This window comes from Amblyraja radiata, chromosome 7 (assembly GCF_010909765.2).
Source record: "Amblyraja radiata isolate CabotCenter1 chromosome 7, sAmbRad1.1.pri, whole genome shotgun sequence".
NCBI classification, from domain to species: domain Eukaryota; kingdom Metazoa; phylum Chordata; class Chondrichthyes; order Rajiformes; family Rajidae; genus Amblyraja; species Amblyraja radiata.
The window spans coordinates 190,076-203,762 of record NC_045962.1 but is presented as its reverse complement, the minus strand read 5'-3'; the positions used below and the strand labels follow the sequence as shown (position 1 = coordinate 203,762).

At 47.8% G+C, this 13,687-nt stretch overlaps 1 protein-coding gene across 1 annotated transcript in view; it reads left to right on the top strand.

The window, feature by feature from the left end:
• Positions 1-13,687, top strand: part of tyw5 (tRNA-yW synthesizing protein 5) — a 108,003-nt gene that overhangs the window by 78,872 nt on the left and 15,444 nt on the right. Inside the window, exon 3 of the mRNA XM_033024990.1 lies at positions 4,655-4,792. Coding sequence (XP_032880881.1) covers positions 4,655-4,792 — 138 coding nt within the window. The remainder of the gene's footprint in view (positions 1-4,654; positions 4,793-13,687) is intronic.

Here is a 13,687-nt window from a genome sequence, read left to right as displayed (position 1 = left end):
CCTGAAATGGGGGGACTATGTACCGTGCCCTCCATAATGTTTGGGACAAAGACCCATGATTTATTTATTTGCCTCTACTCCACAATTTGAGATTTGTAATAGAAACAAAATCACATGTGGTTAAAGTGCACATTGTCAGATTTTATTAAAGGCCATTTTTATACATTTTGGTTTCACCATGTAGAAATTACAGCTGTCTTTATACATAGTCCCCTCATTTCAGGGCACCATAATGTTTGGGTCACATGGCTTCACAGGTGTTTGTAATTGCTCAGGTGTGTTTAATTGCCTTCTTAATGTAGGTATAAGAGAGCTTTCAGCACACTGTCTTTCCTCCAGTCTTTCCATCACCTTTGGAAACTTTTATAGCTGTTTATCAACATAAGGACAAAAATTGTGTCAATGAAAGTCAAAGATGCCATTATGAGACTGAGAAACAACAATAAAACTTTTAAAGACATCAACCAAACCTTAGCCTAACCCAAATCAACTGTTTGGAACATCTTTAAGAAGAAAGAGAGTACTGGTGAGCTTACTAATCGCAAAGGGACTGGCAGGCCAAGGAAGTCCTCCACAGCTGATGACAGAAGAATTCTCTCTATAATAAAGAAAAATCCCCAATCACCTGTCCGACAGTTCAGAAATACTCTTCAGGAGTCGGGTGTGGATTTGTCAATGACCACTGTCCACAGAAGACTTCATAAACAGAAATACAGAGGCTACACTGTAGAGATCAGCCAAACCCTGTGAGATCACAATACTTCTCGGACCTTATTTCCAGAAACGCTCAAAATTCCAAGGTCCTATTTAGTACTATTACCTCTGTCATATGTCCCGCCCCCAGTACCAGCTTAGCTGGGTCCCCTACCAATTGCAAAGAAATGTCTACTTTTTTCACCAGTAAAATTGAGAACATCAGAACGAATATTTCCCCTCCCACCCGTGACCTAGCTGTCTCTTTGGTCCTCTAAATTAGACTGCTTCCAACCTGTTATTCTATCCTCCCTTCCAAAGCTTGTCTCCACTATGAAACCTGCAACCTGCCCCCTTGACGTTGTTCCCACTGCCCTTCTGAAGGATGTCTTTGCAACAGTCGGTCCCAGTATCCTCTCTATCATCAACAGTTCTCTGGCCACTGGCGCTGTTCCAACCTGTTTCAAGCACACGGTGGTCCAGCCCCTCCTGAAAAAACCTAACCTAAACCCCACCTTGCCTAGCAACTACAGACCCATTTCCAAACTGCCTTTCCTCTCAAAAGTCCATGAAAAGGTAATTCTAGACCAATTAATGCCTTTTCTACACCAAAATTCCATCCTGGAAAGTTTCCAATCAGGTTTCAGGGCCCACCATAGCACAGAGTCTGCCTTGTTGAAGGTGCACAACAACCTCCATCGACTCCGGCGACTGTGCTATCCTGCTCCTTCTCAACCACAGCGCAGCGTTTGACACAGTGGACCATACCATCCCAATTGACCGTATGGGGTTGGTGTTGATGGCATTGCCCTGAGCTGGTTCGTTTCCTTCCTAAAAAACGGGAGTTTCTCTACTAACATAGGCAATTCTTTCTCTTCCCCAGCTAGCCTTTCCTGCGGGTTCCACAAGGCTCCACCCTAGGCCCCATTCTCTTCTCTCTGTACATGCTCCCCTCGGCCAAGTCATTCAAAGGCATGGCATTTCTTTCCACTGCATTGCAGATGATACACAGCTCTATCTCCCCCTGAAACCCAACAACCAGTCAAATTTAAATAGCCTCATGCACTGCCTTGATGATTTAAAATGCTGGATGGCTCAGAACTTCCTCCAACTTAATGAGAGCAAGTCTGAGGTCATCCTACTCAGCCCCTCCGACCCCATCAAAATGATAACAGGCAGCCTGCCCCCTTGACGTTGTTCCCACTGCCCTTCTGAAGGATGTCTTTGCAACAGTCGGTCCCAGTATCCTCTCTATCATCAACAGTTCTCTGGCCACTGGCGCTGTTCCAACCTGTTTCAAGCACACGGTGGTCCAGCCCCTCCTGAAAAAACCTAACCTAGACCCTACTTTGCCTAGCAACTACAGACCCATTTCCAAACTGCCTTTCCTCTCAAAAGTCCATGAAAAGGTAATTCTAGACCAATTGATGCCTTTTCTACACCAAAATTCCATCCTGGAAAGTTTCCAATCAGGTTTCAGGGCCCACCACAGCACAGAGTCTGCCTTGTTGAAGGTTCACAACAACCTCCTTCTCGCCATCGACTCCGGCGACTGTGCTATCCTGCTCCTTCTCGACCGCAGCGCAGCGTTTGACACAGTGGACCATACCATCCCAATTGACCGTATGGGGTTGGTGTTGATGGCATTGCCCTGAGCTGGTTCGTTTCCTTCCTAAAAAACGGGAGTTTCTCTACCAACATAGGCAATTCTTTCTCTTCCCCAGCTAGCCTTTTCTGCGGGTTCCACAAGGCTCCACCTTAGGCCCCATTTTCTTCTCTCTGTACATGCTCCCCTCGGCCAAGTCATTCAAAGGCATGGCATTTCTTTCCACTGCAATGCAGATGATACACAGCTCTATCTCCCCCTGAAACCCAACAACCAGTCAAATTTAAATAGCCTCATGCTCTGCCTTGATGATTTAAAATGCTGGATGGCTCAGAACTTCCTCCAACTTAATGAGAGCAAGTATGAGGTCATCCTACTCAGCCCCTCCGACCCCATCAAAACGATAACAGGCAGCCTTGGAAGCCTAACCTCCTTAGTCAAACTGCACGTCAAAAACCATGGCGTGATATTTGACTCCGCATTAAAGTTTGACAAGCAAGTCAACTCTGTGATAAAATCTGGTTACTTCCAGCTTCGTACAATAGCTAAAATCAAATCATTCCTCAAATTCGACAACCTCGAAAAAAATCATCCACGCATTCATCTTTTCCGGCCTTGACTACTGCAACACCCTATACTGGCACCAGCCAATCATCCCTGTCCCGTCTGCAATTGGTCCAAAACGCCGCAGCAAGCCTTCTGATGGGTACCCGTAAAAGGGACCACGTCAACCCGATTCTGGCCTCTCTCCACTGGCTCCCAGTACGGTATAGAATCAACTTCAAGCTCCTTTTATACATATACAAAGCCCTTAAAGGGCTTTCCCCCTCCATATCAAAAATCATCTAACCAACCATTCTACCTCCAGATCCCTCAGGTCGGCCGACTTAGGGTTACTAACTATCCCGCTGTCTAGGTTTAAGCTCAGGGTTGACCGCACTTTTGCAGTTGCAGCACCTAAACTGTGGAATAACATCCCGCTCCTCATCAGAACTGCCCCCACTATTGACTCCTTTAAGTCATGACTCAAAACCTATTTCTACTCCCAAGCGTTTTTGAGCCCCATCTGAGGGAGCGCTGTAAACAGTTTATGTATGTTTGTTAGGTCTGTCTACCGTTGTATGTATCAAATTAGTACCTGCACTGATGTGAAGCACTTTGGTCAATGCGAGTTGTTTTTAAAAGTGCTTTGTCATTGCTGTGTCCCAAACATAATACAAATAAATGTATTATTATTATTATTATTATTATTATTATTACACTGCAAGATTCAAACCACTGGTTAGCCGCAAAAATAGGATGGCCAGATTACCGTTTGCTAAGAAATACTTAAAAGAGGAACCACAGTTCTGGAAAAAGGTCTTGTGGACAGATGAGATGAAGAGTAACTTATATCAGAGTGATGGCAAGAGCAAAGTATTCAGGAGAGAAGGAACTGCCCAAGATCCAAAGCATACCACCTCACCTGTGAAACACGGTGGTGGGGTGTTACTTCCTGGGCAGGTATGGCTTCTGAAGGTACTGTCTCACTTATGTTCATTGATGATACAACTGCTAATCGTAGTAGCATAATGAATTCTGAAGTGTATAGACACATCCTATCTGCTCAAATGCCTCAAAACTCTTTGGCTGGCGGTTCATTCTACAGCAAGACAATGATCCCAAACATACTGCGAAAGCAACAAAGGAGCTTTTCAAAGCTAAAAACGAGTTAATTCTTGAATAGCCAAGTGAATCACCCGATCTGAACCCAGTTGAGCAGGCGTTTTAACTGCTGAAGAAAAAACTGAACAGGACTAGCTCCCAAAACAAGCTTAAGCTAAAGATGGCTGAAATTCAGAGCATCACCAGAGAAGACACCCAGCTACTGGTGATGTCCATGAATCGCAGACTTCAAGCAGTCATTGCATGCAAAGGATATGCAACAAAATGCTAAACATGACTACTTTATTTACATGACGCCGTTATTTACATGAGATTTGAAATAGAAAAAAATCACATGTGGTTAAATTGCACATTGTCAGATTTTATAAAAGGCCATTTTTATACATTTTGGTTTCACCATTTAGAAATTACAGCAGTGTTTATACTTAGTCCCCCCCCCCCCCCCCCCCCCCCCCCATTTCAGGGCATCATAATATTTCAAGTCTCATATTGTGAAGTACAGAGGCAAATAAACAAATTATGGGTCTTTGTCCCAAACATTATGGAGGGTACTGTAAGTATTTGTTTATCTGTTTAGGTTTGGAATGTTATTTTAGATTAGTGACATAAATTATTTTTCTCCACAGCTAATTCTGATATATTGTCTGTCGAAGAAATGGCTATTAACAAATGTCTTTGTCTTTAAAACAGGATGCTGCAGATATTACCAAACAGTTCCCAACTCTGGCTGATGACATCAATATCCCTGCTTTCTTTGACAAGGAACAAATTTTCTCCAGTGTTTTTCGAATTAGCTCAGCAGGACTCCAGCTCTGGACACATTATGATGCAAGTAGCGACTCTATCAGTAATAGATGTATCCGACAAGACAAATACTTTATAACGTATATCATTTCTATTGGCTTTTTGTTTGTTTAGGAAAATGCATAGCTCTGAGAAGTCAGCATATTTTGTTCAGCCCTGATTACCGTGAGTGTGAACCTCTGCAGTCCATTAGGTATAGCTCTTTCCACAGATCTGTTGAATGGAATTTTCAGGATTTGGACCCAATGACAGTGAAGAACTTGTAACATATATACAAGGCGGGGCAGTGTGTGACTTGGTGAAAAACCTTCAGGCGTTGGTGTTTCTTTGGGCTAGTTGCTATCACATCCCCTCTGTGCTGAGGTGACCAGAGCTGTATTTCAGTTGTGCCATAAGTTGTGTTTAATCCAGTTTTAGCATGATGTCTGTTCTAGGTCTCCTCCATTGCCAGAGTGAGACCACGCACAAACTGGAGGAACAACACCTCATATTTCGCTTGGGAAGCTTACAACCTAACCCCATTGAGATAATAATCTGCCCCCTTGTTTTTGCTGCCAAAGTGGATAACCTCACATTTATCTATATTATACTGCATCTGCCACGCATCTGCCCACTCGCTCAACCTGTCCAGGTCACCCTGCAACCTCCTAACATCCTCTTCACAGTTCACACTGCCACCCGGCTTTGTGTCATCCGGTTGTGATGAGTAGGTACGAGTGGGGGTGTATTTTGTTTTTGGTTAGCATAAACACAATTGGTTAATGGCCCCTGGTTACCATGAATCTCAATTTAATTATAATGCTATTTAAAAAAGAATACAAATCTGGTATTAGGAAATAGATGACTCATCGTGCCCTTTCTCTTTCATCTGTCCTATTAATCTGATTATGCCGCATTGCTCTGCATCTCCCTTTGGTGCTTTAACAAGTTTTACAATCATCTTGCTTCATATGAACCATATTAGTAATGAACCATCAAACAAAGGGAATAAATTCAGTAAATAGCCCATTATGAACTCTTAAAAACCAGCAATATGATTTTTAAATTGAAGCCATGAGTTGAGAAGAACATAAATTACAGTGCATTCAGAAAGTTTTCAGACCCCTTCACTTTTTCCACATTTTGTGACGTTACAGCCTTATTTTAAAATTGATTAAATTCTTTTTTTTTTCATCTATCTACACACAATACCCTATAAATTTTTGCGAAGTAATTAAAAATAAATAACTGAAATATCACATTTACATAAGTATTCGGACCCTTTGCTATAACACTCAAAATTGAGTTTAGGTTAATCCTGTTTCCATTGATTATCCTTGAGATCTTTCTACAACTTGATTGGAGTCCACCAGTGGTAAATTAAATTGATTGGATATGATTTGGAAAGGCACACACCTGTGTATATAACCAAGACGAAATAATTGTCCGTCGACCTCCGAGACAGGATTGTGTCGAGCCACTGATCTGGGGAAGGGTATAAAACAATTTCAAGTTTGTAGATGGGTTATGCATGCAACCTATAATGTAGTTACCTCATCACCACTAACCACGCCCCATCATATTAGTATAACTGTAGTCTCCTCCCTTTGTTCCCCCCACTAGGTTCCAGTACGCCTGAAGACTGGATGCAGTCAGTGCTGGGACGTGTGTGCCACGTGCTATATTAAACTCACAGTAAAGCTTACAGTGTGTCAGTAATCACACCTTTACATGGTGTCAGAAGTGGGATCGGGGAGGCGAGATCGGTTGTGGAGGAGAGTGTAAATACTTACATCTCCCGTGGAATAGCTGAGCTCAGAGTCGGGGGCAGCGTCAACAGAGGGCTGAGAATCCATCTCGCTATCAACTTGTAGAAGGTTGTTTAGGAGTTGTCTGGGAGCTGAGGGCACTTTCCCACGGGACCTGCATGCAGCTGCAAAATGGTTTCTTCTCCCGCAGAAATTGCAGGTCTTCCCAAGGGCTGGGCACTGTGATTCTGAGGAGTGCACGTAGTTGCAGTTAGGACACTTTTGAGATCTCGGGTCCCGGGGTGTACGAACGGGTCGCGGTGGGGGGCGAAAGTTGTCCTTCATCCGTCGTTGTCCAGCAACACCAGTTAAATTTATGGCTCGGTTGTCAGACCCCCTCTGCCCATGCGGAGGGGTGACCACTTCGGCAATGCGGCACGCATGCATCGCCTGAGTCAGGGTTAGGTCAGGCCGTTGCAGCAGGTCGGCACGCAGCTTCTGATCGATCATACCAGTGACGAGAATGTCTCTGATGAGCTGGTCGCGCATGGTTTCAAATCGGCACCGCTGGTAAACTTGACACGGGGGCAAAAGTGAACGTAATGTCAACAAAGCTGTTCCACCAGATAAGGAATAATGAGCTGCTGATTGCAGACCGCTCTGTTTTGCGTGCCTATGGGGGAGAGGAACTAACACCTGTGGGGAGGGCGACTTTCCACTGCGTGCTGCAGAATTGTTCCCAGGACCTGTCTTTCTTCATTTTGGACAGTGACTGTGTGACGTTGCTGAGCAACCAGGCATGCCAGGATCTTGGTCTGGTGTCGTTTGACCGTACGGTCCACGAGGTGCAAGCTGTGATGGATCCACTATCTGAGTACCCAGACCTGTTTGACGACAAGTTGGGGAAGCTGCCGTTGGTGTACAAGATCGAGACTGACCCATCCGTGGTGCCTGTGATCCGCCCACCCCACAGAGTGTCTTTTGCCATGAAGGGCAAGGTGGAAAATATGCTGAAGGACGGTCAACATGGGAGTGCTGGAGGCTGTCAGCGATCCAACCCTATGGGTCTCCACCATGGTCGCCACGTTGAAGAAAGGAAAAAATGAGATACGGGTATGCATCAACCCGAAGGACTTGAATATGGCGATTAAACGGCCCCACTACCCCATGAGGACTGTCGAAGATGTTGCCGCCCAGGTGGGACAAGCCACTGTGTTCTCCGTCCTTGATGCCAGAAGTTCGTTTTGGCAGATACCACTGGACAAGCGCTCCACAGACCTGACCACGTTCAGCACGCCCTTCGGCAGGTTTAAGTTTTTACGGATGCCGTTCGGCATCAACTCTGCCAGCGAGGTATTTCAGCGTTCTATGGAACAATTATTTGCAGGTCTGCCCTGCGCGATTATTGTGGATGACATTCTGGTCTATGGGAGGGATGTGGCCGAACATGACCACAACCTCCGGCGGATTTTGGACCGTGCTCGGCAGATAAATTTGAAGCTCAACCGGTCAAAGTGCAAGTTCCGGGTGCCTGAGGTCACATATGTCGGCCACATTTTCACGGCTCAGGGATTGAAGCCAGACCCGCAAAAGACCAGCGCCATCTCAGAGCTGCCCGCCCCGACAGACGTTGTCAGTCTGCAGCGTTTCCTGGGTATGGTGAATTACCTGGGGAAGTTTATCCCCGACCTCAGCGAATTGAGCGCACCCCTGAGACAGCTCACAAAGAAGGACATTGCCTGGGCATGGTTTCCGCACCACCAGCAGGCGTTTGATCTGCTAAAGACGAAGCTGGTCAGCACACCTACACTGAAGTTTTTTGATCTGCTGCTTCCGATCGTGGTCACTTGCGACGCCTCTCGATTTGGTCTGGGTGCTGCCTGCCTGCAACTCCACGCCGACGACTCGCTGCTGCCTATCTCCTATGCCTCTCGGACCATGACGGACACAGAGCAGCACTATGCTCAGATAGAGAAGGAGCTGCTGGCGGTGGTTTTCGCGTGTTCGAAGTTTAAGGACTTTTTATTTGGCACCAGGTTCACCGTTGATACGGACCACCAGCCACTGGTAACAATACTCAACAAACCAATACACTGCGCTCCTGCCAGGCTACAGCGGATGATGCTGCAACTACAGCGCTTTGACTTTAAAATCATATATAAGAAGGGCACCGAGATGCATGTTGCTGATGCGCTGTCCCGGGCCCCCCTGGCCTCTTGTGACCAACACCCCTTCGAGCAGTCGGACTTACAGGTACTGAACGTTAACTTCGTCCCCTCTCACCAGCTGCAGTGCTTGGTTGAACATACCGCTAACGACCCTGACCTGCAGCAGCTTGCTGCTGTCATTAAGCGCGGGTGGCCCACCAAGCGGAATTCGTTGCCTGCCAGCGTCCACCCCTATTTCTTGGTCCGCGATGAGTTAGTCCTCCGCAACGGTATTATTATCAAAGGACACAAAGTTGTCATCCCGGCATCGCTGTATGGCTTGTATTTTGATGCCGCCCACATGGGTCATCCCGGGGCAGATGCCACTATCTCTCATGCCCAGGAGCAGTACTACTGGCCGGCCATGGCTAAATACATCCAGGCAAGGGTGGATTCCTGTCCGGACTGTCACTCGCTTGCCCCGCATCAGCAAAGACAGCCGCTTTTGCAGCAGCCTGCCCCTGACATGCCCTGGTCTTCTCTGGCTGCCGACATTTTCGACTGGCGCGGGAGGCATTACCTTGTGCTAGTAGACTCTTACTCGAATTGGTTTGAGGTGGACCTCCTCCCTGCCATCACCTCCGAGATGGTGATCAGCAAGCTTCGCCGCCACTTTGCCACGTTTGGTTCCCCTGTCCGGCTGCAGACAGACAACGGTCGCCAGTTCACCAGCACCGAGTTTCGAGCGTTTTCAACGAAGTGGAACTTTAATCATTTCACCAGCAGCCCGGAGTACCCGCAAAGCAATGGTCTAGCTGAACGGGCGGTCCGCAGCGCTAAGCACCTGCTTGAACAAACCCGCCTCTCGAACGGGGATTTCTATCAGGGTCTCCTGAACCTTCGGAACATTTCCAGAGACAGTACCATGGGGTCCCCTGCCCAGCGACTCATGTCCCGAGTTGTCCGCCCTCCGATGCCTATTGCCCAGCAGTCCCTGATGCCCAAAGTCCTGCAGCCTGCTGATGTCCAGAAACGTATTGCCCAGAAGCACGAGATCCAGCGACGATCGCATGATAAATCCTGCCGCCCTCTTTCTCCACTGATGCCTGGACAGGTCGTCCGTTTGCAGACGCCCACCGGCTATTCCCGACTTGCCACCGTCGTCGGGTTTGACAGCGCGCCACGGTCCTACCTCGTGGATTTCGAAGGGACTGTATACCGACGCAGCCGCCAGCACCTGTTGGCGGTTAACGAGCCCAAACCACCTCCTGCGATTCCGTATACCCCTCCATCGCGTGTCGAGCCTTCCTCCACTAATGTACCATCTGCTCCCTGCATGCCACGGTCGGTCCCTTTGCCTCGGGTAGCCCCCCCTGCTCCTCCCGGGTTTGCTCCCCAGGCTCTGCTGTCCCCTGCAAAGTCTTCTCTCTCTCCAACTTCAGCTCGTTCAACCCCTTCGTTCTCACCTGGCTCACCTGTGCCTCTCCGTTCCCCTTTCAAGCTGGGTTCCCCACCCATCTTCTCTCCCTCTCTTGTTTCTGTTCCTGTCCCTCCTCCTATTCTTTCGGGTGGGGAGGGTGAAGGTGCTGTGCGCACTCGCTCGGGTCGGGTTGTAAAACCTCCGGCTCGCTACGGAGACTTTGCTTAGCTATGCAGGTTCTGTATAATAAACCTGCCACTGTAGTAACTTGTTTTAATCGTAAGGGAAAGGATGTAGATGGGTTATGCATGCAACCTATAATGTAGTTACCTCATCACCACTAACCACGCCCCATCATATTAGTATAACTGTAGTCTCCTCCCTTTGTTCCCCCCACTAGGTTCCAGTACGCCTGAAGACTGGATGCAGTCAGTGCTGGGACGTGTGTGCCACGTGCTATATTAAACTCACAGTAAAGCTTACAGTGTGTCAGTAATCACTCCTTTACAAAGTTCAAGTTCAAGTTCAAGTTCAAGTGAGTTTATTGTCATGTATAGGACAATGAAATTCTTGCTTTGCTTAAGCACACAGAAAATAGTAGGCATTTACTACAAATCAGATAAATGTGTCCATATACCATGATATAAATATATACACACATGAATAAATAAACTGGTAGTGCAAATAACAGAAAGTGGTTGCTAATAATCAGAGTTTTGTCCGAGCCAGGTTTAATAGCCTGATGGCTGAGGGGAAGTAGCTATTCCTGAACCTGGTTGTTGCAGTCTTCAGGCTCCTGTACCTTCTACCTGAAGGTAGCAGGGAGATGAGTGTGTGGCCAGGATGGTGTGGGTCTTTGATGATACTGCCAGCCTTTTTGAGGCAGCGACTGCGATAAATCCCCTCGATGGAAGGAAGGTCAGAGCCGATGATGGACTGGGCACTGTTTACTACTTTTTGTAGTCTTTTCCTCTCCAGGGCGCTCAAATTTCCGAACCAAGCCACGATGCAAGCGGTCAGCATGCTCTCGACTGTGCACCTGTAGAAGTTAGAGAGAGTCTTCCTTGACAATCCGACTCTCCGTAATCTTCTCAGGAAGTAGAGGCGCTGATGAGCTTTTTTGATAATTGCGTTAGTGTTCTCGGGCCAGGAAAGATCTTCAGAGATGTGCACCCCCAGGAATTTGAAGTTCTTGACCCTTTCAACCATCGACCCGTTGATATAAATGGGGCTGTGGGTCCCCCTCCTACTCCTTCCAAAGTCCACAATCAGTTCCTTGGTTTTGCTGGTGTTGAGGGCCAGGTTATTGCGCTGGCACCATATGGACAGTTGCTCGATCTCTCTTCTGTACTCTGACTCATCCCCATCTGTGATACGCCCCACAATTTCTGCAGCATTGCAGGTCCCGAAGAGCACAGTGGCCTCCGTCATTCTAAAATGGTAGAACTTTGGAACTTTAGAGCTGGCCGCACGGTCAAACTGAGCAATCGGGGGAGAAGGGCCTTGGTCAGGGAGGTGACCAAGAACCCGATGGTCACTCTGACAGAGCTCCAGAGTTCCTCTGTGGAGATGGGAGAACCTTCCAGAAGGACATCTATATCTGCAGCACTCCACCAATCAGGTCTTTATGGTAGTGTGGCCAGACGGAAGCCACTCCTCAGTAAAAGGCACATGAGAGCCCGCTTGGAGTTTGCCAAAAGGCATAAGAAACAAGATTCTCTGGTCTGATGAAACCAAGATTAAACTCTTTGTCCTGAAAGTGAAGCGTCAAGACTGGAGGAAACCAGGCACTGCTCAACACCTGGCCAATACCATACCTACGGTGTAGCATGGCATACCAGCATCATGCTGTGGGGATGTTTTTTCAGCAGCAGGAACTGGGAGACCAGTCAGGATCGAGGGAAAGGTGAACAGAGCAAAGTGCAGAGATATCCTTGATGAAAACCTGTTTTAAAGCATTCTGGACCTCAGACTGGGTTGGAGGTTCACCTTCCAACAGGACAACGACCCTAAGCACACAGCCAAGACAATGTAGGAGTGGCTTTGTGACAAGTCTGTGAATGTCCTTGAGTGGCCCAGCCAGAGCCTGGAATTGAACCTGATTGAACATCTCTGGAGGGACCTGAAAATAGCTGTGCATCGATGCTCCCCATCCAACCTGACAGAGCTTGAGAGGATCTGCAGAGACGAATGGGAGAAATTACCCAAATACAGGTGTGCCAAGCTTGTAGCGTCATACCCAAGAAGACTTGAGGCTGTAATCTCTGACGTGGCAGTCCTGTCCAACTCTTGCTCTCCACACTTCGAGCATTTGGCAGTGAAGTGCCACCCCTTCTAACTTCCAAGGGAATGCACCTCCATTATCCTGACCATGGTCTACATCCCACCCCAGGCAGACGTCCGTCTGGCACTGGAGGAACTGCACGCCGTGGTCAACAAACGTCTTATCCTGAGGCGTTTACCACCATAGCCGGGGTCTTCAATAAAGCAAACCTCAAGAAATCGCTCCCTAAATTCCACCAATATGTCTCCTGCTGCACCAGAGGACCAAACACCCTCGACCATTGCTACACCACCATCAAGGATGCCTATCGCTCTATCCCTCGCCCTCACTTCGGTAAATCCGACCATACCGCGGTGCTGCTTCTTCCTGCCTACAGCAATTGAAGAGCGCACCCCCGGAGGTGAGGACTGTACAGTGCTGGTCGGGGGGGGGGAGGGGGGGGCCTTGGATGAACTCTGAGATCCGCACTCTTCTGAAGACCAGATACTGGGCATTCATGTCTGATGATACAGTGGTCTACAAGAAGTCCAGATACAACCTTGGTAAGGCCATCAAAAAGGCCAAAAGGGACTTCTGCTCCAAGCTGGAGAATGAAACAGATGTTCGGCAGCTGTGGCGGGGCTTGAATGCAATCACCTCCTACAAGGCGAAATCAGGAGGTAGCTCGTATGTCGGCGAAACATCACTCCCTCAGAATGCATTTTACACACGCTTTGATAGGGAGAACACTGACGTGCCTTCCCGAGCCCCCATTCGCTGTGATGGTATTTCAGTCTCAGTCACAGAGGCTGACGTCAAGAAATCCTTCAGAGGGGTGAACCCTCGAAAAGCGCCTGGACCTGATGGTATACCCGGTCGTGTTCTAAATACCTGTGCGGACCATCTGGCTGGAGTTTTTGCAGACATTTTCAACCTCTCACTTCTGAGGTCTGAGTTTCCCACCTGTTTTAAAAGGGCATCAATTATACACAAGAAGAGTAAGGTGACGTGCCTGAACGACTATCGACCAGTGGTGGTGATGAAGTGCTTTGAGAGGTTGATCATGGCGCAAATCAACTCCTACCTCGACAAAAACCTGGACCCACTGCAGTTCGCCTACCGCCACAACAGATCAACGGTGGATGTGATCTCCTGGCTCTCCACTCCGCACTGGACCACTTGGACAACAAAAACTCATATGTCAGGCTGTTATTCATTGATTACAGCTCGGCATTTAATACAATCATCCCCTCCAAGCTGGTTACCAAACTCGCAGAACTGGGTTTCTGCGCAGTCCTCTGCAATTGGATCCTCAACTTCCTCATTCACAGACAGTTCGTATTGGTGGAAATGTGTCAGCCT